The sequence below is a fragment of the Giraffa tippelskirchi genome, chromosome 3 (assembly GCF_054371585.1).
Source record: "Giraffa tippelskirchi isolate mGirTip1 chromosome 3, T2T-mGirTip1v1.2.pri, whole genome shotgun sequence".
Taxonomy (NCBI): domain Eukaryota; kingdom Metazoa; phylum Chordata; class Mammalia; order Artiodactyla; family Giraffidae; genus Giraffa; species Giraffa tippelskirchi.
Genome location: NC_137277.1, coordinates 88,887,807 through 88,912,211, shown reverse-complemented (window position 1 = coordinate 88,912,211; position 24,405 = coordinate 88,887,807). Strand labels below are relative to the sequence as shown.

At 36.2% G+C, this 24,405-nt stretch overlaps 2 protein-coding genes and 2 long non-coding RNA genes across 4 annotated transcripts in view; 2 read left to right on the top strand and 2 right to left on the bottom strand.

Annotated features, from left to right (window-relative positions):
* LOC145541451 (uncharacterized) overlaps nt 1–728 on the bottom strand; it is a 49,382-nt gene extending 48,654 nt beyond the window's left edge. Inside the window, exon 1 of the long non-coding RNA XR_014079028.1 lies at nt 228–728. This is a non-coding gene — a long non-coding RNA (uncharacterized LOC145541451). The remainder of the gene's footprint in view (nt 1–227) is intronic.
* Nucleotides 272–19,774, top strand: BBS5 (Bardet-Biedl syndrome 5). The gene is made up of 12 exons (XM_081577931.1): nt 272–392; nt 2,913–2,995; nt 4,625–4,690; nt 5,280–5,329; nt 5,443–5,570; nt 7,989–8,124; nt 9,011–9,106; nt 13,038–13,100; nt 14,521–14,655; nt 18,402–18,485; nt 19,437–19,460; nt 19,610–19,774. The coding sequence occupies exons 1-12, from the start codon at nt 334–336 to the stop codon at nt 19,709–19,711; spliced, it is 1,026 nt and encodes a 341-aa protein (XP_081434057.1). The 5' UTR covers nt 272–333; the 3' UTR covers nt 19,712–19,774.
* KLHL41 (kelch like family member 41) overlaps nt 272–24,405 on the top strand; it is a 36,994-nt gene continuing 12,860 nt past the window's right edge. The window contains exons 1-11 of the mRNA XM_081577913.1: nt 272–392; nt 2,913–2,995; nt 4,625–4,690; nt 5,280–5,329; nt 5,443–5,570; nt 7,989–8,124; nt 9,011–9,106; nt 13,038–13,100; nt 14,521–14,655; nt 18,402–18,502; nt 22,818–23,939. Coding sequence (XP_081434039.1) covers nt 22,830–23,939 — 1,110 coding nt within the window. The 5' untranslated portion in view covers nt 272–392; nt 2,913–2,995; nt 4,625–4,690; ... (6 more) ...; nt 18,402–18,502; nt 22,818–22,829. The remainder of the gene's footprint in view (nt 393–2,912; nt 2,996–4,624; nt 4,691–5,279; nt 5,330–5,442; nt 5,571–7,988; nt 8,125–9,010; nt 9,107–13,037; nt 13,101–14,520; nt 14,656–18,401; nt 18,503–22,817; nt 23,940–24,405) is intronic.
* Nucleotides 2,210–12,594, bottom strand: LOC145541450 (uncharacterized). The gene is made up of 5 exons (XR_014079027.1): nt 12,510–12,594; nt 11,051–11,113; nt 7,879–7,936; nt 3,595–3,784; nt 2,210–3,473 (listed from the first exon to the last, which is right to left on the bottom strand). It is a non-coding gene; the product is annotated as an uncharacterized LOC145541450 (long non-coding RNA).

The following is a 24,405-nucleotide window of genomic DNA, read 5'->3' as shown; positions in this document are numbered from 1 at the left end:
AAGTCTTAACCAGCAGACGGCCAGGGAAATTTCTTAAGTCTGAATTTTTTGACAGGGTAGAGAAATGGAAAGAGCGGTTGCGAAGAGCTTTAAGGAGGCGAGGAAGGTCACTCAGAAGTCAAGCACCCGCTCCTGGGCAGGGGCCAGCTCGGCTTCTTTGAGCCGCTGAATCCTGCCTGGTGCCTCAAATCCTTAAATCCGACAGGGCCGGGAAAGAGCGACGTTACCTCGATGAGGTTTGGGCCTCGGCACCCTCCGTAGACGTCGTGACAGAGGAGACTGGTTGCCTTGGAGCCGGCGGGACGCCGCCCGGCCTCCTCCGCTGAGGTCACCATGTCGGTGCTGGACGCGCTTTGGGAGGACCGGGATGTCCGCTTCGACGTGTCCTCACAGTGAGTCGCCAAGATTCCCCAGGGCCCTGGAGCCTGTAGGAGGCGTCGCAGCGCGATTTCCCGACCCGCGGGCGGAGTCTACGACCCCGCGGCTCTCGGGCCTCGCGAGGGTGGGAGGAGGTTGGCGCTGCTGCGCTCGCCTCAAGAAACCCCAGACTGGCCGGGGCCCTGCGGCCTTCTCGAGGCGCCACAGCAGGGGCTCGTCTAGGTTGTACGCCGTTTCGGTCCCTTAAGGTCCCAGGCCCTGTCTTGGCCTGGGGAATCTGTCAGGAAGCTGAGCCCAAACACAGCCGGGACCGCCGAGGGCCTGGGCATCTAGTACACCCCAGTGAACTTGCCGTGCCAGTTTCGTATGGTGGAAGGAACCTGGGGCAGCGACTCAGGAAACGAGGATTCTGAAACTAGGTCTAGAATAAGGACATACATTGTGGGCCCTTAGAAAAATGACTTCATTCTAAAGCTTGAGTCTCCGAAGGAAGTGGGAGTAAGCATTTTCTAGAATACCCAAGCATGCAAACTTTATTCCCGTGGTAAGGTTGTTCATCTAAATCACCAACAGTAAGAAGGAACCTCCTTTTGAAGTCTCTCAAACAGAAATCCTGTTTTAGGAAATTTTACCTTTTAAAGAATAGTTAGAAACTTCCTGCCAGCAGTCCAGGAAAAAAAAAAATGCCCATTGGATATTCAGATTAGTCGCTCAGTCGTGTCTGACTCTGCGACCCCATGGACTGCAGCACGCCAGGCTTCCCTGTCCATCACCAACTCCCGCAGCCTACTCGAACTCATGTCCATTGCGTCGGTGATGCCATCCAACATTGAGTATTAAGTGTTGAAAAATAGTAAAGCTAAGGTTCTTAGGAATGGTTTGCTGCTTTTTAGCCACTTCTCGTGATTCTTTATTATGAACAGAATTTTCTTCGGTGGAAAAAATGAAATATTAATTTCCCAGACTTAGTTGTGGCTAGATATCTATTACTAAGATAGTCTTGGATCATTTAAGACAGTTGTGAGAGAAGGGAATTTATAGTTACGTGACAGTAATATGTTGCACACATTCTTTGACTTTTTCTATTATCCCTGGAAAGTTCTTAATCAAGCAAAGGTCCATTTCATGAACAATGTCAGTTTATTAAGCATTTATCAAATCCTTGGTTATGTGCTGGTTACTGTGCTGATAACTGGGGCTTCCCTGGTGGCGCTAGTGGTAAAGAACTCGCCTGCCAATGCAGATGTAAGAGAAGCAGGTTGGATCCCTGGGTGGGGAAGAACCCCTGGAGGCAGAAATGGCAACCCACTCCAGTATTCTTGCCTGGAGAATCCCATGGTCAGAGATGCAAAAAATTTAAAAAATAAATAAAGATAACAAAGTAGTAGGAAATGACACCACCCCACCCCACCATTCTAGTGCAGGGATACATACAGACAACTATTAAAAATGTGGTAAATACCATCATTGAAAAAAATGAACAAAAAGCTGGAAGACCATAGAAACAAAAAAGTCCATTCTTCCTAGGGAAGGCCTCAAAAAAAAAAGTAATATCTGAATTGAGCCCTGATGAATGAGCAGGGCCTTGCTAGAGGAGACAGGAGGAGAGTATTCCAGAAAAAAGGAAGGAAAAAAAAATTAGATACAGAGTCTTACAGGTATAAATCTCATTGGCTAGAAGGCAGGATCTGGCAAGTAGAGGGAAGAGATGCAAATAGAAAGGTAAATTAGCCAGATTATGAAATATTCAGTTGAGGATTTTGGACTTCCTTCTTCTAGGCATTGGGATAACTTGGCTTTGAAGCAGGAAAGTGATATGATCATGTCTGTATTTCCAATAGATAATTGAGTTAGCTTTATTGAGAATGTGTTAGAAAGCTCCACCACATATTCTGCTGGGTTTTTCTTTTTTTCTTTTTCTTTTTTATGGACACTCTAGATTGCGTTCTGTCAGTCAGCAACCTATTCTTCATTCTTTATTTTCTTTCGTCTCCTTTATCTGATTTTTTTTTACCAAGTCCTAATGTTGCTTTGCTTTAATCTATTCCTTCTATAACTGCATGACTTCTTTGCTCTATACAGAAACCTCTGGGGCTTCTCCACTGTACACCAGATAAAACCCATATCTGTCTGACTGGCATTCTAGTTCTCCATAATCTGGTTTGTTCTCACTTATCCTATTATATTTTTCATTCTCTCTCAACATGTACCTTCTTCCCCAGCCAGGCCAGTCTCCCCACATTCTCTTATCATTTCTTACTTCTAAGGTCTTTAAGCATGGATTCTCTTCTCTCTCTCTTATTTCTCTAAATCCTTTCTCTTTAGTTCTGGCTTCTCTGCATGTCCCTGGTCACTCCAGGCCCCACTTGATCGCCAGGTTCTTCAAGTTCTTGCAAACCTTATTTTCAAATGGCTGAACATTTGGTACTGTATCACTTATACTTTTGTCTCTTTTATATACAGATGTCTTTTCTCTCCCATGATTGTAAGCGGGTGTTGTAGCTAAAATATTAAAGCTTTTATATTTATTTTAGACAAATGAAAACAAGACCTGGAGAAGTCCTTATTGATTGTTTAGATTCAGTTGAAGATACCAAAGGAAATAATGGGGATAGAGGTGAGTATATTTCTAATGTATTTTATGTTTCTGGTTTAAATTAAAAATGTTATGTTAGCTGGAGAATAAGATATGAAACAGCATTATATGTCACTTATGATTCCTGATACTATTGTAATAAGTCCTTCTGTAAACAAACCTCAGTTAACCTAATTTAAGTGATCCATCTCATTTCTGTTTGACCCCAGCTGATGGATGCAGTCCAGAAGACCAGTCTTCTGTGGTCTTGTGGGAACTTTACACTCTAGCCATGCTGGGTGACTTATTTGTCAAACATATCATGTAATGCTCCACAGTTTCCCTTGAAATGCCTTCCTTTGTTTTTAGAATCTCCTATTGAGTCTCACTCTGGTATTCACACAGGCTTAGTTCCTCTGATTTTAGATATTCTAGGGGTTTTTTCATGGAGGAAGGAGTATGTCATGGCTATAGATTACTCATCAAAAGAATTCCATGGTTATAATTTGGTGAAGAAATGCTGTGGTAAAAAAAAAAAAAAAGAAAAAAAAAGAAATGCTGTGGTAAACAAAGTTGTTGTTCAGGCACTAAGTCATATCAGACTCTTTTCGACCCCATGGACTGCAGCATGGCAGACTTACCTGTCCTTCACTATCTCCCGGAGTTTGCTCAGACTCATGTCTATTGAGTTGGTGATGACATCCAAACATTGCATCCTCTGTTGTGATGAACCTGCCTGCCAGTGCAGGAGACCTAAGAGGTGTGGGTTCAATCCGTCAGTTGGGAAGATCCCCTGGAGGAGGGCATGGCAACCCACTCCAGTATTCTTGCCTAGAGAATCCAATGGACAGAGGAGCCTGGTGGGCTATAGTCCATAGGGTTGCAAAGAGTCGGACATGATGGAAGCAGCATAGCATACACACAAATAATAGTATTATATATTTCTAAGACATATAGTTTACCTTGCATAAATTTACTTGATTTTTTTTTTTTGCCTTGGGGCATCTATAGGGACTACTGTTCTATAGGATATACTTTGAGAAATGAAGCTTGTCTAACTTTGTACATATTTCAGTGTAAGAACATCAGTTTGAGGCCAAGGGTGAAAAGCATAAGCCTTTAACAGACTTTAGCCTAGCTATAACTTCATATGAGGAAAAAATTTGCTCATAGCCAAAAAAAAAAAAATACGGCTTATTTAAATGAGAACCGCTAAGAGAGCACTCATATGGCAGGGATTCATGTGTATATGAGAGTTCTTTGAGAAATGTAATTTCACTGAATGGCTTAGTAATTATACTGTCTCTCACATGTACTCAGTTAGACGCATATGACCTGCTAGGACTCCCGGAACAGCTTCTATTGAGAAAAAACCAAAAAGTACAAAGTTTTCTCCTTTATCAGTTGAGTCAAACCAAGCTGTTGGCAGTGAACACCTGTATTTTTACTGTTAACTGTCAGATTTTGTTTCTCTGGGATTCTAAATCACACATTGTATACCTTACCTAGAATCTATATGCTCAATCAATATTTTCAATTAATAAATGTGTGAAAAACATCTACAAGTGTTGCTGTTAATGCTGGGCCAGAAGTTTCATGTCCATCTCATTTGGTACTGCAAAAGTGGGTCCTTAGGTAAGGTAATCTGATGTTCTGTTTGTTTGCTTTTAGGTAGACTCTTAGTAACAAATTTAAGAATTGTCTGGCACTCTTTGGCATTACCCAGAGTCAATCTTTGTAAGTATCTTTGTTAGAAAGCATGCAAGAAAAAGTAATTTGTCACATCAGCTTGCACAGTGGCTCTTGAAACTAAAAAAAAAAAGCTATACCATGAAATATGTGAAAAGTTTTGATTGATAAAAACTTAAGAAATCCTAGACTAACCATGGACTGCATGATGATGCAAAAGAAATGTTTTTTCAATCCGTCCGTTTTGTCTCTTGGATGTTTATAAGATTAATGCTTTTATATTGATTTTTGGTTTTGTTTTTTCCTTTACTTTGAAATTTTCTATAACCTGTTTCAAGGGAGATCTAAATTCTAATAAAAAGTACAACCTTTCATTGTGCTAAATGTTGTTTCACTTGTTTTTTAAACTATTATAGATTATCCAGCTATACTTTATTTTTGTTTGTTCAAAAGAGGCAGAATTAACTTTATATTTCTTTTAATTATTTAACTTAAATTTGTAGATATTTCTTAAAATTTTTTAAAGTTGTATTTTTATATATATTTGAGTTTTTAAGCTCAGAGTTCTGTATATATATGTTTTTTTCCCTTAGTTCATTATATCATGTTCTTTAAATTCTTTACTTTTGAATTTTAGCTATTGGATACAACTGCATATTGAATATTACAACAAGGACTGCTAATTCTGTAAGTTGGAAAAATCTTATTGAAATATATATAGTGAGGAAAGAGTAGATATCTGAGGTTGATGTTTGTTTTCACCGTAAATGAGAAATTGCTCTTAAAATTTGTCCTTACAGAAATTACGAGGCCAAACTGAAGCTCTTTATGTACTAACAAAATGTAACAGTACTCGTTTTGAGTTTATATTTACGAATTTGGTTCCTGGAAGTCCTAGACTTTATACTTCTGTGATTGCAGTACACAGGTATGGTAATACTTGATAGATTATTGAATATTGTTAAGGTAATTTTATGATATAAATGTTTAGAAGATAAAATTTTGACATGTGGTGCTGCCTTCCTCCAAGGTCTGTTGAAGACTTCCCGAAGATACATAGAACATGTTGCATTACTGTTTAATAAACACTTTGAAGGTATTTCCTGGTGGCTCAGCTGGTAAAGAATCTGCCTGCAATGTGGGAGACCTGGGTTTGATCCCTGGGTTGGGAAGTTCCCCTGGAGAAAGGAACAGGTTACCCACTCCAGTATTCTGGCCAGGAGAATTCCATGGACTGTAAAGTCTATGGGGTCGCAAAGAGTCAGACACTACTGAGCAACTTTCACTTTCACTTTGAAGTTATTTATAAAACACATAAAACTGCTGAAGAGTCTGTTAAATTAGCTACCAAGATAGTTAAAAAATGAAACAGAGAATTCATTCAACTTGGTAGATAACCAAGTTGAATAATTCAATTAAAGAATTAAGATTTTTTTTCTAACAGTAGAAGGCATGATTGGCTGATTTCTCTAAAGAATTTTGTTTAGCTTATTCTCTTCTTTACTACCTCAGCTCTTTTTTTTTTTTTTTTAAACCAGCCCTAATTAGTGTGGTTTTCTTAAAAGTTTGGCTAAGATGCCAGGCCAGGAGAAAAAAAGTACACACACACAAGATCTTTTTTACATGCAGATATATAGTATGTATGTGTATATATATATATATGATATATATATACTGTTGTTTTAATTTGAATTCCTTTTATTACTAGTGATGCTGAAATTTTTCATACTCTTTAGCTATGTTTTCTGTTGTAAATTTCTTAATTTTACTGTTATGTGTATTGCAAATTTATTAGTTTCCTAGTTATGTCTTAAAATTTTGTTGATGATTTTTTAATCTATATAATAGTTTGATTTTCTTGGAGATATAATTCACATAACATAAAATTTACCATTTTAAAGTTTACAATTTGGTAGTGTTAGTATATTCACTACTACTCAATTCCAGAATATTTTCAATACCCCAAAAAGAAACCCTCATAATAGTCACTCCCCATTCCCTCCTCCCTATGGCTCTTGGTAACCACTGGTTTATTTTCTCTCTCTATGGATTTGCCTATTCTGAGCATTTCATATAAATGGAATCACATAATATAGTGACATTTTATGTCTGACTTCTTTCACTTATGTTTTCAGACATGCTACCTGTTGTGTCATATATCAGTACATCTTTCCTTTTTATAGCTGAATAAGATTCCATGATATGGACACATATTTTGTTTATCCACTCATTAGCTGATAGACATTTGGGTTGTTTCCACTTCTTAGCTATTAGGAATAATGCTTCTATGAACATGCATATATAAGTTTTTGTGCAAAAGCATGTTTTTTTTAGTTCTCTTAAGCACATACTTGATTCATATCTCTTTATTTCACTTAGAGAAGTAATATGAAATGGAGTATGAAGGAAACCAGGAAGCTCCTTTTTCTTAATAGTATAAAAATGTTGGGTGTTCCCCCAAAACAATTTATAGATAAATAATTTCCATTTTTTCCACTGGTTAAATATTGATGATTACAGTCCTAAAGGAAATTAAGATTTATGGGTAAATGCTAAAATTCTGCTCTTTCATAATTCATATATTAGAAGATTAAAGTAAAAATCACTAGTTTAACAATACATATTATAATTTATATAAATGACTTCTAAAGTTGTTCAGGCCAAGAAAACACTTTAGCTTTAATAAAAGGGTAAATTAGCCTGTATTTTTGTGGAGTTAAAATTAGAATTAACCAAAAGTTAATCAGAATTGTCTTCTGTTTTTATTATTTATCAGTAGAGAAACACAGAAAGAAAAAGTCTAGGAATTTATTATGCAAACACACACAGATACATACTCTGTCTTAGAGTTCCTTTTGGAGTTGGTACAGATTCATTCTAATTTTCTGTATATAGGTAGATGTGAGCATAAGTTTTCAGGTTTCAGTGGAAAAGTAATTGTACTTCTATTTATGTTAAGAGAATAATTGTGCTTTTACCTAAAACAGAGAAATGAAGGGAAGCTTTTTGATAGAAAAATTAATATTCATGTCTATTTTTACAAGCATTGTTTTTCAACTTAAAGAAAAAATTTGCTTCTTCTCATTTGTGCCATACTGTATATATTAAAATTAGACATCTCAAATTTAGGTTACTGAGATAAAATTTGTAAATACTACACTGAAATGACAAACAAATATAGTACAAAAGACTATAATCACCAAAACTTATTAACAAAAAAAAATGTTTTAACTTACCTTAATAGCTGTTTGAGTGATGTACAACTGTGTGTTTTTGTAGATAAGTAGACATAATCTAAAAAAAACACATTTTCAGTTTGAATTAATCTTTTATTCTTTTTTTATAGAGCATATGAAACTTCTAAAATGTATCGTGATTTTAAATTGAGAAGTGCTCTAATTCAAAATAAGCAACTAAGATTATTACCACAAGAAAATGTATATAATAAAATCAGTGGAGTATGGAATTTATCCAGTGATCAGGTATCATGCAAAGAACTAACAAACCTTTTGGGGCAGTGCTGTCTTTGGTAATCATTTTTCTATTTATGATTGGGTTTGTATATTTATTTAACTCTTAATATTAGCATTATAGCTCTTGATATAAATAATACTCTGATTTTCATATTCTTATACTCTTTTTAGTAACACTGGTTTTATGTAAACTTTAGAGCTTAAATGGACCTTAGAGGATCATCTAGTCCAGTCTCTTATTATTCACTTACAGATGAAAAACTCGGGCCCTAAAGACTTAGGTGACTTCCACATCTAGTTTATCCCACAGTCTCGCTCTTCCTCTCTTACTGCACTACCCTCCACAGCATGATAACTTAGGCTAATTGAGGAGAGTCATAGGGTGGACTGTCATGGAAGCCTTTTAATCCAGTCTTTATGGAATTAAACATGTTAACTCACTTGGTGACTCCTACATCCATTATTGTAACTTTTCATTTCCTCTTGAAATTCTAACCAGATGAAACATATAAGCAACTAACAGTTGTAATAAGAAACAAATCAATTTCTAGAAAAAAATTGTTACTAAGAATAGTTTCCAGCCTTCATGGATGTTACAGCCTAGTTTCGACTGATAACCACTGTGGTAAAATATTGTGATTGAAGAGCTCTTGCTAAACATGGAATCATAAGCTTAAATTGTGAATAAACTTTGCTTACTTGAAAAGTTCTAGTTGTGGACTATAATAAATATGCTATAGTATATAAACAGCTCCACATATGAGTAACTCCTCATAATGCTCAATTCTGGTATTTTATGCTGCTGTGATAATCAGAATTATTCTCATGTTTAGAAAATAAAGAGTGAGTATTCAGACATGATCACTGATGTCCCTCTGATCACTCTCCTTTACAGGGAAATTTAGGAACCTTTTTTATTACCAATGTGAGAATTGTGTGGCATGCAAATATGAATGACAGTTTTAACGTCAGCATACCATATCTGCAAATTGTAAGTGCATGCATTTTGATAACCTTATTTTAATATAGAATAAATAATTTCTATTCAACAGTTAATAGGACTTTGGGGATTAGATGAGTTCTTTCTTCTCCTTTTTAAGTGACAGCAGTTTAGCTGAGAGCATACTTTTTAAATGTTGATAATCAGAAAAGACTCAATTGTATTTACAGTCAAGGGAAACAGCACCATTATCAGCTTACATTTCTCTTTTCATTAAGAGAAAAATCCAGTATGATTTTGGGCTTCCCAGGTGGCTCAGTGGTAAAGAATCCACCCGCCAATGCAGGAGGCGCAGGTTCAACCCCTAGGTCGGGAAGATCCCCTGGAGAAGGAAATGGCTACCCACTCCAGTATTCTTGCCTGGAAAATCCCATAGACAGAGGAGCCTAGTGGACTATAGTCCACAGGGTTGTAAAAGAGTTGGACATGACTTAGCAACTGAGCATGCATGCACACATACTGGATTCTAAAAATTTAAATAGCACAGATGCAGAAGATAAACTTATGGTTATTGGAAGGTAAAGGGGGAAGGATAAATTGGAAAATTGGGATTGACAGATACACACTAATGTATATGAAATGAAGTGAAATGAAAGTCGCTCAGTCGTGTCCAACTCTGTGACCCCATTGACTATATAGTCCATGAAATTCTCCAGGCCAGAATACTGGAGTGGGTAGCTTTGCCCTTCTCCAGGTGATCTTCCCAACCCAGGGATCGAACCCAGGTCCCCCACATTGCAGGTGGATTCTTTACCAGCTGAGCCACAAAGGAACCCCAAGAATATTGGAGTGAGTAGCCTATTCCTTCTCCAGCAGATCTTCCCAACCCAGGAATTGAACTGGGGTCTCTTGCATTGCAGAAGATCCTTATTTATTTTATATACATTGGGGGATTCTTTTACCAACTGAGCTATCAGGGAATCCCCCAATGTATATAAAATAAATAAGGATCTTCTGTATAGTACAGAGAACTCTACTCAGTACTCTGTAATGGTCTATTTGGGAAGGCAATCTGGAGAAGAGTGGATGTATGTATTTGTATGGCAGATTCACTTTGCTGTGTACCTGAAATTGGCACAACCTTGTAAATTAAGCATACCTCAATAAATTTTTAATTTTAAATAATTGTCACACAGATTAAGGTGATTTTTCTTAGATTTTATTCAAAGCACTTTCCAGGGCAGCTTATGGAAAAACTTGAACAACCTTTTTGGCCAACCCAATATATAGTGGTTCTTTGGCATGGCTCACTGATTCACACACTTTATAGCTTGCTACTTTCTGTTCAAACCCTTTTAAAGCCAGAATGGATTCATTGATTCTGTGAATGAAGTGTTTTTATTGTATTCAGATACAGCCTGTAGTATAAGCTGGATTCATACCACAGGTTTGGTGAAAGGAATCAAGATGGCTTTTATTGATAATGATCTTAGCTTAAATTAAAGCTGTTAGAATTTAGAATAAGAACTAACTACATCTGAGACCAGTTTGTTTTGGGAGTAGATAAAAGTGATTCTTTTTACCCTGCACTGCTTTAATGGTAAGTGTGTAATTCAGTGAAACAAATCGTAAACTCCAATAAGCTGAAGAATTTCATTTTATGTATTTAAAAAACTGCTCATCAGATCCTAGTGCAAATTAGATGAAACATAAAAATAGTTAATAAAAATCCTGTGAGGTTATCCTATGATGATCACCCTTATTGTAGAATATAAGTAGTCTTAAGACTAAACAGTTTCATTAATAAATATTTATTGAGTATTAGACGCAATGTATGTGATACCTGGAAAATTTTATTTTTAAAAAAGATTTCTTGACCTGTGAGAAAGATAATTATTTGCAAAATATTCCCAAGCCTATCTTTTGCTAAATTGTTTGATATCTGAATTACTTTAAAATATCTGATCATTGATTTGCCAAATAGTGAGCACCTACCCTGTGCTCGGTAATGAAAGTCATGAACCAGTACGCAGTTTCTGCCTTTAAGGAGCTTTCAGTCTGGTGGAGAAAAGCAATACATTAAACAAAAAAATCATAGAATCTGATAGGAAGAAAATTATTTCTGGTCATCTAAAGAAATATAAGAATTTATATCATAGCTAGGAAAATGTGAGAGTCTACACAGGCATTTGATATAATTGATGTTAGTATAGTTCATTGCTGTTTTATATTGTATTTACATATGCTATAGCTTGCTCAGCTTCTATTATGCTGAAAAATTAATTACTGAGTAGTAAACAACCTTGTGCTTTCTGTTCTTCAAGTAGTGTACTTTTTGTTTTTTAAGAATACAGTTGCCAAACATGGACTCTGGAATGAATTCAGCCTGGCCTAAACAACTTGCAATCTGATACTGCCAGTCTGTCACTGGAGCAATCATTTTCTAACTTCAGCTCTGTGCCTCAGCCATTGTCCTGACTCCATGCCTATTAGTTCAGTTGCTCAGTTGTGTCCGACTCTTTTGCAACCCCATGGACCCCAGCACGCCAGGCTTTCCTGTCCATCACCAACTCCCGGAGCTTACTCAAACTCATGTGCATCGAGTTGGTGATGCCATCCAACCATCTCATCCTCTGTCATCCCCTTCTCCTCCCGCCTTCAGTCTTTCCCAGCATCAGGGTCTTTTCTATTGAGTCAGTTCTTCGCATCAAGTGGCTAAAGTATTGGAGTTTCAGCTTCAGCATCAGTCCTTCCAATAAATATTCAGGACTGATTTCTTTTAGGATTAACTGGTTGGATCTCCTTGCAGTCCGAGAGACTCTCAAGAGTATTCTCCAGCACCACAGTTCAAAAGTGTCAATTCTTCAGTGCTGAGCTTTCTTTATGCTATGACCAACCTAGATAGCATATTAAAAAGCAGAGATGTTACTTTGCCAACAAAGGTCCATCTAGTCAAAGCTGTGGTTTTCCCACTCCTAGTATGTATATATACATATCTTGTTGCCAGTTTCTTTCTTGACAGCCTCTGTCAACCTCAGTCACCTGGTTAGATTAGCTATTCACAACCAGGATGCCAGTGTTCTACGGTTCTTAACCAGGACTGTATACTCCTAGCAGGGTATGAAGTAATCTAAATGGAAGGCCAGGTTTTCATTACAATTACCATTTAGTCTGTCTGTCTCTCTCTTTTTTTCTTTCTCACCTTACAATACCCATCTTGCTGGGTGTATGATACACCATCACCTACCACAAATACTGTCCTTCTAGGGCCTTTGGTCTGCTGCTCATAATGTTAGATTCTCCATGGTTCTCTCTAACCCTACCAGTGAGTACATTTTGTGTCACATTCTACAGGTCCTGCATGTCATTATGCTTCTATCCCTCTACCCTTCTTCCAGGTCACTGATGTCACTGCTTATCTGCTAGCCAAGTTTCATCCTCTTGTCACACTTACCAGTTGAGTTCATTCCATTTGACCTATCCCAGGCTTCCTTGATGCCCAGTGATGAATACCCATGCTTTCTTTTTTTTTTTTCTTCAGTAAATGGAATGGGGGTTCTTTCAGAATTTAGCAATCTATGATGTAAGAAACAGAAGGCACATGTGGCTTTTAAAAACTAACCTAGCCTTAGGAGCCACCAAAGACACTGGCTCTCCATAACTAAAAGATTGTTGGTCTTTGGTTTAAAATATTCAGAGAAGTTGTGGACTCCCTGAAGCAGGGAACATTTAAGTCAGAATTTTGTGTATATTTCAGAGGCATTGTCTTTGTATTACCTTACAAATTTGTTGCCTGTTTCCAGTATGAGAATTTTTATTTACTTGATCTCCATGGGAGTGTGAGGAAAAAGAAAAGGGAAGAATTCTGTTTTTCAAACTATGAAAAGTAGTTACTGTGTAAAAGTTGGAAAACTTCTGTTAAAACATCACTACTGACAGATAAAAACAAACATGTTTTTTTTCTTTTTCATTTTACATCTAGCGATCAATAAAGATTAGAGATTCAAAATTTGGTTTAGCTCTTGTCATAGAAAGCTCTCAGCAGGTAAGATATTTTATATTTTTATTAATCTTTAATAGATTTAAAAAACTGTATGACAGTCTATATTTTTAGTTTTATTTATATAGTAACCAATTTATATCCAAGAAGAATATTAGCTGTAACAGGAGGTTATATGAAGAATTTGAAGTCATATACTAATTGTTCCCATGGAAAGAATCCTGCTTATGTTTCTCTTTTGGGCAGACATATTAATTATGATTATGCTCATGACATTATCTCAGTCTTTATACAACCCTATGATACAGTTACCTATTTTTCCCCATTTTACAGTCAAGGAAACTGAGGCTCGGAGAAGTTAGGAACCTTGTCCATGGTCTCATAAGTAGTAAGTGGTAGAGCTAGCTTTTGCTTCTAGGTCTGACTGATTCACAACACTGAGCAGCACAGGTATACGCAGATACACACATCCTATTTGAGATTTTATACTATCAAACACAGGTTATACTGTATCTAGTTAGAAACTGCTGTGCCCCATTATGCCAGGCGTAATTTATTCTTATAAATTTTTTGAAAGAGGTGTTTCTCTTCCAAATTCTAAATTTAAACAGGAATGTCTACTCCTTTCCCCTGGCCTATAGATTGGTAGCTGCCATTTATTGAGTGTTTACTATGTTCACAACAACATGATAACCATTTGATGGTTAGAAAATTAAAGCTTAAATGGGAATTCCCTAGCAGTTCAGTGGTTAAGAGTCAGCACTCTTATACTGCCACGACCTGGGTTCAATCAGGGAACTAAGATCCTGCAAGCCTCATGGCATGGCCAAAAAAAAAAAAAGCTTAGAAAGATAAGGAAAGTAAATCTCCCAACATCACACAGCTAGTAAGTTTGTTGTGAAACCAGGATTTGAGCCCAAAAACATATACTCTCACCCCAGAGCAAATTGCTCTCAACCATATGGGTACTTAATTTTTTTAACACTTTTTCTCCAACAACAGGTATGCCATTCCCTTTTTTCTTTTTATATGTAGTCTATTCATTTCCAAGGTTGAGCTCAGGAAAACCTTAATTCCATTGACTTTCATAATCTACAGTAGTGTATTTTTTTAATCTTGAAATATTACCTTTGATATTTACAGATGAATTTATGTGATATCTGGATACTTCAAAATAATTTTGAGTGGGTAAGGGGAGGAGATTTGGGGGATGGGGAAGTTAAAGATGGAACAGAGTTGGCCATATGTTGTTACTTGTTGAAGCTGGATGATAGCTACATGGACAGTTATCATACTCTTCTATTTTTGTGTATGCTGCAAGTTTTTATAATAAAAAATTTAATTTAAAAAATCAGCTTACATATTGTGTTCTGAAATAAGAACAATTAGAACTGTAGTTTATCGTATGTTGTAAATATGATTCCTCAGGCTTGTTTTCTGTTTTTTTCATTATTTTTTCCTGTAGAGTGGAGGATATGTTCTTGGCTTTAAAATAGATCCTGTGGAAAAACTACAAGAATCAGTTAAGGAGATCAACTCACTTCACAAAGTCTATTCTGCCGATCCTATATTTGGAGTAGATTATGAGATGGAAGAAAAGGTATTTTGTTCATGTGTGATGTATAGAATTTTCTGAATTGTCTTTACATAATCTATAAACTTCAATTAGCTTTATCCACAATTTAATTTTAAACCATGTTTAAAATGATGAATATACAGACTCTGCTTAGTCAGTATGGCTGACTCTTATTTGTGCCTACCACCTGTCTTCTCCCTGGTTGCTTTACCATTCATTCCTGCCCATCTGTGTAGCAGTCTATCCAAAGATGTCCCCATATGCAAGGCTCTTCTGATGTAGAGAGACTTAAATCTCTCACTCTGACAACTTGATTTTTATTCTACTTCAGCCACCCATTAGCATTTGGTCAAACCTTACAGGCCTCACAGACATTATTTTCTTCCTCTAGTGACCCACAATATAGTAACTGCAGGAGACTGCTCCATCAGTATGGCCTGTGTCAGTTGATGTTTATCAGAGCCTCTTCCAAGTCAGTTATGAAATACTCTGAATATCACGCTTGCCTGTCTGCTCTTTGTCTTCCTCACGACTTCTAGTTTCTGCCCCAGTCACTGCTCTCCAGGTCCATCAGCTGTCTTTTGGCTTTACTCTTCAGCCTCTGCACGTGGGCCCCTCGTCATCTGGTGGTTTGCTGGTGTCCTCCTAGCCACTCCATTAGAGACTCCTCACCATCTGCTCTGACAGCAGTACCCTTGCCAGGGACGCTCTGTCACAGGCTCCCTTGCTGTCTGTTCTTTTGCTGAGGCCCTCACTGTCTGGTCTATTGCTGGTGTCCACCCACTCTTTCATCAGTGTCCCAAACACTACTGTGCATATCGAGCTATATCATATATCACATATATTATCTGTCTCTTCTCCTGCTCTTGGACCACAGCAGGTGGCCAGGGAAGATCAAAAAGTCGGATTGGGCAGCTAAGTTCTAACTCATACCCTCTGACTTCAACTTCGTTGTGCTTCTTTTTTCTCTCCCTGTCAAATTCCATATATATCCCCTTCCCCTTCCAAATGAAATTTGTCTTTGGGTTGTTGACACAATACTGTACACTCTTAGGTATTCTATCTCCTTAACCATCCTTTCTGCTTTCTTCCCAACCTGCATGGCTTTCAGCATTCTCCCTTTCGCTCTGCTGCCTCTGTATATTCCTCGGCAGTATCACTTGCTCCTCCAGTTTCTTCAGCTGGTACTTATGTAGTTGACTCCCAGATCTTTCTGACCTTGGCATACTCTCTCAGCTTATCATGGTTCCAAGTATTATTGAATATTTTCACATAGATGAGCATTCCAAATAGCATGAATTGAATTTCTCCTTTAAAATTTTATCTTAGTAATTTAATCAATAACTTTCCAAATCAGTAAGATACAGTAGGACATGGTTGAGTATCTCAAACTTGGCATGCCTAAAATCTTGTCATTTTTTCTCAAAATCAAAATCCTACCAATTTATCTGTTTAATTTATTTACTACCTTATTGTCAAAGTCAGATGTGCTCAAAACCCTGGGATTTACCGTTGTTTATTTTTCCCATTATCTCATTTTAAACATTCAGCCAATTACACCATCCTCTCTCCTGTTCCTATCCCTTTCTTTCCATTCAAACTGCAGTTTCCTTTGCTACTTTTGATTGTAGAATAAGGTTGTAGAACAAGCATGGTCCTTGGAACCTGACAATTCTGACTTCAATCCTAATTTCACCATTTATTTGTGATTCTAGGCAGATATGAGTTTCAGTTTTCACATTATAAAATAAATATAATCTCTTTCACAAAGTTATTGATTGTGTCCATAAAGGGGCCAGCACCTGGGAGACACTGCTACCCATTCTCTTGCTACCTTTCATTTCTCCTTTTTCCCCTTTTTTGGCCTTCAGTGTGTAATAATAGTTAGCCATAGTAACTCGCTTTGTCACTACATGTAAGTCCTTACTCCAAAGACACCTGTTTAGGGAGGTCTTCCCTGACTATCCGTCTACAACAACAACCCCTGTCACTTTTTTATCCCTTATTTTGCTTGTTTATTTGCTCTCTCGCTTGCTTGCTTTATTTTTGGTAACACTCCTCAATCTCCTCCATTATAAATAATGTTCATGAAGTCAGGGATTTTTGTCTATTTTCTTTAACCACTCTGTCTCCAGCAATCAAAAGTAGCACATAATAGACTCTAAGTGAATTGTCATAATTGTTGAATGACTGTGTTGAATGCCTACTCTTTGTTGTTCACTGCTCTAAGAATTTTATATGCCTCATCTCATTTAATCCTGCCAAAAACACTATGAACGTATCATCATCATTATTATAATCTCTGTCTCACAGTTAAGGACACCGAGGCTTAGATAGGTTAAATTACTTGTACACAGTCACACAGTTCTAAACATGGTTGAAATACCAGCTGTTCTCGGACTAGGGAATCAGGTCAATCTCTTGTCAGCAGTACACTCCTACATCAACTCTCCCCCACAAATTACTCATAAATAGTCCACATTGTCTGAGCTGGTATTTAAAAATTTCAGTAGACTTCAGTCTACCTTCCCCACCTTATCTGCACAACCACAGTGTGAGTGATACTCCTTGCCATTGTTCAGTACAATATTCCTGCTTAGCTCCTCTGCCTTGTGGGACTCTCATGATCTGACCATATTGTATTATTCATCTTCAGCCAGATCCTGTGGTTTCTCACCTTTGCTGACGCTGATCCCCTCTGCCAGGAATACCCTTTCCCCTAATCCTATCTGTGAAAATCATCCTTGTCCTAAAAGCCCTCAGTCGCATGCCAGCCTTTTCTTCATGAAAGTTTCTGGCATGCACAAACCAGAAGTTGTGCTGTCACCAAACTCTTCTATTACAATAGATACTGCATTTGTTACAGCTATTTTCTGTAGGTTGAACCATATGATATTATTAATATTTGACCATTTTTTAAAATTAAAATGGAAATTTCTTATGGTTCAACCTGATATTTAGTTATTTATAATTTTATTTTATCCTTCACTCCACTCAAACTATATTATACACCTTCTGTGGTAAGGGTGAAAACTTTATACCTTTGGTGGTACCAGCATGGGGGTTCCCAGATGGTGCTAGTGGTAAAGAACGCGCCTGCCAATGCAGGAGATGTAAAAGATGTGGGTTCAATCCCTGGGTCGGGAAGATCCCCTGGAGGAGGGCATGGCAACCCACTCCAATATTCTTGCGTGGAGAATCTCATGGACAGAGGAGGTAGCCAGCATAGTACCTCATTTGAAAAATGAATTAATAGATATCAGCACTATATGTATTTTGCTTTACCTTTAGAATATTCCATACAAATCTTAGTTCTTTTTTTTTCATGAATTTCTTTTTTCACAAATTCTATTCAATGACTATTTCGAGGAAATTTTAAAATAGGCTATTATACAAGTTAGGTTTTTAAACTACCAGAGAGTTTTTAACTATCAGAAAATCAGATAAAACCCAATGAGAGTTTTTTTCTTTATGAATATTTCTAAGTATCATATCAAGTTCGTGTAAATTTTTCATTTTAACTCTTGATGATATTAACTTCAGATTTAAAAGCTTAGATTTAACTGACTCATTTTATTATTCATGTAAGTTTTAATAGAAGATAAATTATGCAGTGAGTTTTGTAAGACTTGAGTAGTTGGTAATTGTGATATCCTTTTGTATTTACAATTCTTATAGCACATTCTACTAAAATTATTTATTTGTTTAATATGGTCTTATTGATACAGTTTAACATCTACTGATTCTTTTTAACATCTACTGATTTTCAGCCACAGCCCCTTGAAGCTCTGACAGTCAAACAAATTCAAGACGATGTAGAGATAGACTCTGATGATCACACGGATGCTTTTGTGGTGAGCATTATGAAGGAGCATCACTAAATTTCTTGTGTTTTTTTTTTTTTAATCTGAGTCATGTTCCATCAAATAATGGTTTAAGTGTGTAAAATATCATAAAGCTTGAGACTTTCTAGAGTGTTTTAAACATGAGTTGGAGAATAATTTTTTTTTCCAAGGTAGGGAATTTTTTGTGTGAGAAAATACTTTTAAATTACCAAACTGGGAAATAATTTGAGGACATACTTATTCAGAGGATTTCAGATATGTGAAAAGTTTTTTCATACTTTAAGATAACAGAATATGTTAAATATAGTTATTTAATTTAAAATCTACACTTACCATAAGTAATCTTGATCAGAAAGACCTCCCTCCTTTTAATTTTATAGGTGTATTATCTTAAAATGGATTTGTTTGAACAGTAAAATTTCTTGTTTGCAAATCTGTATTACTTAATTAATAGCCAAAATAATAATAATGCTTTCTATATACTGTGGTCTATGAATCTGACTAGAATACCACTCTGGGAATGAAAAATGTTAAGCTAAGTATAAGATAGTTAATTATAAACTATTACAACCTCAGTGTGTGCATTTGCTGACACATTGAGGCATTTATTGCTTTGTTTTGTTTTGCCAGCATCTTCTTTTAAACCAAGAGTAGGGGTAAAATTTTATATCTGCTAAGTCATTCTTTTATCTACTTTCAAGTTAACAATGCTAACTATACACCAATTACAAAGCACAGTTTTAGCACTTAAATTTAGCATAACTCTTGAAGACATTAATATTGACAAAAGTGAATTCTGCTACCAGCTTTGTAAAGATAGGTGAGAAAACCATTAGAAACATAGTAACAATATAAAATACAGTTAATTTCAGAATTTTTCTGTAAGTTAACTACCTGTTCCTTAACCTCTTAACCTATTATGTGTCAAGTATGTGAAATATAATTTTCTTTGTCTTATAGGCTTATTTTGCTGATGGCAACAAGGTAAGGATATTTTACCTGTAGTGTATGAAAAAACTTTCTTTATTCCAGAGTTCAGTATTCACACACTTATGTGAAACCTATTTTTTGTTTTTTTCCTCTTCCTTGCTCACCTTCTCTATTCCCATCTCATCCTCTTATCTCCCAAAAAGCAACAAGATCGTGAACCTGTGTTTTCAGAAGAACTGGGGCTTGCAATAGAGAAATTGAAGGATGGATTCACCCTACAGGGACTATGGGAAGTAATGAGTTGATCTTGAGTTGAGCTGAATTTTCTATTTAAAGATATCTCAAGATTAAAGATACTAGTCGCCTACTATAAGGCATGGAATAGTTTTTACATTTACAGAAAAAGTTTTTAAGAGAGTTTTTTAATGATTAAGGAAAAACTCATATATCTAAGATTTTACTGCCAGTCTTCTAAAAAACTATATTTGAAATTGTAATCAAAATGTATCTGGTTTGTTGTAAATATGTTTATTTTGTACCTAGTACTTATAAATTATTAGTCTGTGGATATTAAAAGACTATATTATATTGAGCTTAATAAAGAGTTTATGCAGCACCATTAAATGTTCTGAAAACATTATTTTAAAGTATGAGACTCTTCTTATGGAATAATCAAATACTGCTTTCTTAATTATAAAATTCTGGTTTAAATATATTTATCACATAGCTCTAAATGTAAGCCAACTCTAATATAAATTACAAACCTTAAGCTTACCATTTTTAGGTAATCATTTATGTAGAAACCAGAAATTATAGCTAACTTTGAAGGAAATCAATTCCCTCTGTGAAGTTTTGGGCACTGTTTTGTAAATAATTTCAATATCATTTTGGCAAGAATACATTTACAAGGAAATAACTTTAAATAGTTTGTAAATAAATAGTTCATTTATCAACTTTCTCTTTGTATTCATTGAAACTTCTTTGAAGTGTTCAAAAATTCAATATTTTCTGATTTCTTGGTCAGGTAAGATTTGGTGACTTCTCTGGCATCACTTTTTTTTTTTTTTGCTATTGCTTCAGTATAAAGAAACGTTGTAAGGAACTTTTGTCAAAACATTAAAATTAAACAAAGGAGCCCTGTTTCTCTAGAGTGAAAAAAGTGAGTGTGTAAAATCATTTAAGATAATGCAGCTGTATGCACAACCATGCTGCTGCTGCTAAGTCGCGTCAGTCATGTCCGACTCTGTGCGACCCCATAGACGGCAGCCCACCAGGCTCCCCCATCCCTGGGATTCTCCAGGCAAGAGTACTGGAGTGGGGTGCCATTTCCTTCTCCAGGGCATGAAAGTGAAAAGTGAAAGTGGAGTCGCTCAGTCGTGTCCGACTCAGTGACCCCATGGACTGCAGCCCGCCAGGCTCCTCCGTTCATGGGATTTTCCAGGCAAGATAACTGGAGTGGGGTGCCATTGCCTTCTCCAATGCACAACCATAGACATGTAATAATCAAGTGCTAGCCTGAGTTTAATAAAAATCAATGAACAAAAGCTATTAATTGGTTCTGTATTTAAATAGGAAAGGAATTATAAGGGATGGAGTTATAATAACATATATTACGGGGAAAGTGTGCTTGAAAAATGTATACAGGTCACAAAATGCAGCTCAGAATATTATTTCAATAGTTTTTCAAGCAAAACAGACTATAAAGTTGCTGATTAGTAAGTAATAATCTCAAATGTCATATCATGGTGCTTGTATCTGACTCATTAATCTTTTCAAATGTTAGGTGTTATGTGTAGAGAGAAATGAGTCATTTATTGTTTAAACAAGAGAGCAGCTGTTATTTTTTCTAGTGTGTTAAAACCTTTAGTGGCATCTATAAATGGAAAAAGAGTCAACGAACTCTTCTCTCAGCTGTTGTTTTAGCAGCTGACAGTACCATTGACTTCACCGTGATGTAAAATAAGAGGAAAAAACCTTTACTCGTGGATGGAGAAGACCTTGAAATTTAAAAATACATATTTCCCTGATCTAAGGACATTCATTCATTCCTTCGACAAATATTTATGGAGCACTCATGAGGTCGTGTAGCTATAGCATTGAATAAAACAAACCTGCCCAAATCCCTGTGTTTATGGAGCTTATGTTCTTTTGAGCATGTTTAAGAATACCAATCTTTGAAAGTACAGTATATTTACAGCCCCACTGAGTTTTTTATAATGTGATAACATAGTTTTATAATAAAATATTTCATGAAGAAGTATATTATGCTATTTGTATATAAACAAAGGATCAGTTTTTTTCAAGTCATGCTTTCTGCATCCCAAATTTAATATGGTGTGTTCTATTATAGTCAACAGCTTAAATTATATTCTAATTGTATATTCTTTTTTTTTTTCATGTATAAAGCCTGTTTTTCAAATAATACCAGGGATGTAGCACTTTGTCCTGATTTTGCTACATTCTGTTGACTACATTGTTCTAATAGGGTTACATCTGTTCTATTTTTTAAATTTTTATTTAATGAAAGATCAACACTTAAAACCACAGAATATCTTTATTAATCATACTGTATATGTTGTGGGATTTTTCTTTCCCTAGTGTCAACTTTTAACTTTTTTTCCTGGTTTTATTACTTTTGTTTGCCACATCAAATCCTTTTAGAGCAAGGCAGAGTGTGAATGAGTAATTTCATAATTTAATTCAATACTGATTGTAGTTTTTCCACTTAAGAATAACGATAATTTAGGATGTCTTAGAAAGTTAACAGTTTCTTTCCATTTAATTTAGTCATGATGGGGAGAGGGTATTATTATTTTAAAGGTTTTTTCCAAAAAATATCTACCTAAGTAGTGGTCTTTAAGTTTCCTACTCCTCAAAGAATATTATATATCCTGCTGTTTTAAGTAGAAAATAAACATTTATAACAGTTATTGGAAAGAGGATCTTGCTTATGAGTATTCAAATGAACTCACCTCATATTCTTGACCTTTGCATCATTAATTCAGATAGCCAAGTAGCTTGCCACTAGATCAGTTTTAGCGGACTGACTCATTTTTATGATTCAGTTTTCTGTTAGTTAAATGAACATTTTCTTTGGTATCCTTTATTAGCCTATCTTCTAATGCTTTATGTATTTAAAAGCTTTCCAGTTCATTTAAATCTCGTTTCTTAGCTGTTTCCTTAGTGATTAAAAGTTCCAGTTGTTCCTTTCAATCTCTGACAGCTGCAAGAGCAACTCTTCTTCCAAACTAGCTCTCCTACATTCCCGTTGTTAGCATTGGTATCTATATTTAGCTGGTGGGATTAAATTGCAAAGGCTTCAAGCTGGGCAGAGCACACTGATCTGCCTTTTTACTGCTAGACCTGTGTGCTGTGAGGAGCTAAGGCCTTAGTGTCCCCTTCCTTACCCAGGTTACTCACAAAATGGATTCCCAGCGGGAACTCGCAGAGGAACTGCGGCTTTACCAATCCACCCTTCTTCAGGATGGTCTAAAAGATCTCCTGGATGAGAAAAAATTCATCGATTGCACCCTAAAAGCAGGTGACAAAAGTCTTCCTTGCCACAGATTGATTTTGTCAGCTTGTAGTCCTTACTTCCGTGAGTATTTTTTATCTGAAATTGATGAGGCGAAAAAAAAGGAGGTAGTACTAGAAAATGTGGATCCTGCTGTACTGGATTTAATCATTAAGTACCTATACTCTGCCAGTATTGATCTCAACGATGGAAACGTGCAAGATATTTTTGCATTGGCCAGCCGCTTTCAGATCCCCTCCGTGTTCACTGTCTGCGTTTCTTATCTTCAGAAAAGACTTGCTCCTGGTAACTGTCTAGCTATTCTAAGATTAGGACTTCTTCTTGACTGCCCGAGACTTGCCATCTCTGCCCGTGAATTTGTGTCTGATCGCTTTGTACAGATTTGTAAGGAAGAGGACTTCATGCAACTGTCTCCGCAGGAGCTGATCTCAGTCATTTCTAATGACAGCCTAAATGTAGAAAAGGAAGAAGCAGTATTTGAGGCAGTGATGAAATGGGTGCGAACAGACAAAGAAAATAGGGTTAAAAACCTTAGCGAAGTGTTTGATTGTATTCGTTTTCGCCTTATGACAGAAAAATATTTTAAAGATCATGTTGAAAAAGATGATATAATTAAAAGCAACCCAGAACTCCAGAAAAAAATCAAAGTTCTCAAAGACGCCTTTGCAGGCAAACTCCCAGAACCTAGCAAAAACACAGAGAAGGCCGGGGCTGGTGAGGTGAATGGTGATGTTGGTGATGAAGATTTACTTCCTGGTTACCTGAATGATATTCCCAGGCATGGAATGTTTGTCAAGGACCTCATCCTCTTGGTTAATGACACAGCTGCTGTGGCTTATGATCCCACGGAAAATGAATGCTACCTTACTGCGCTGGCTGAGCAGATCCCCAGAAATCATTCCAGCATCGTTACCCAACAAAATCAGGTGTATGTGGTAGGAGGATTGTATGTGGATGAAGAAAATAAAGATCAACCTCTACAGTCCTACTTCTTCCAGGTAAGAAAGGCTATTCTCACATATGTAGAGACATAAAGGAAAGGATGTTAGTCACCATCTAGTTAGATGACTTGTAAATTACTTAGGCTGCTTGTATTGTATACTATCAATACTTGACATCCTATTCCAGTCCCTTGCATTTTCATTAGAGTACTGACAAATACTTAGATCAGTTAACTGCTTGTTAATATTTAATAAACATTTTCATGAAGAAAGGTTCTAATTCATGTATAAGTGATGGCTCATGATTTTCTTTATGCTCTTACCTAAAATGTCATGTTTATAGTTGATTGTGACTGTAATCCTTTAAAGTCCAGTATTTTAGTAAAAACCAAATTTAATCTTGTATCCTCTTTCTGAAAAATAGGTATTTTCCAAAATCAAAGTACTCTACACATTACAAAAAGTTATAATTGATCAGATTTTCTACCTTTTTCCAAGTTTGCTTGATTTGAAATTCATAGAG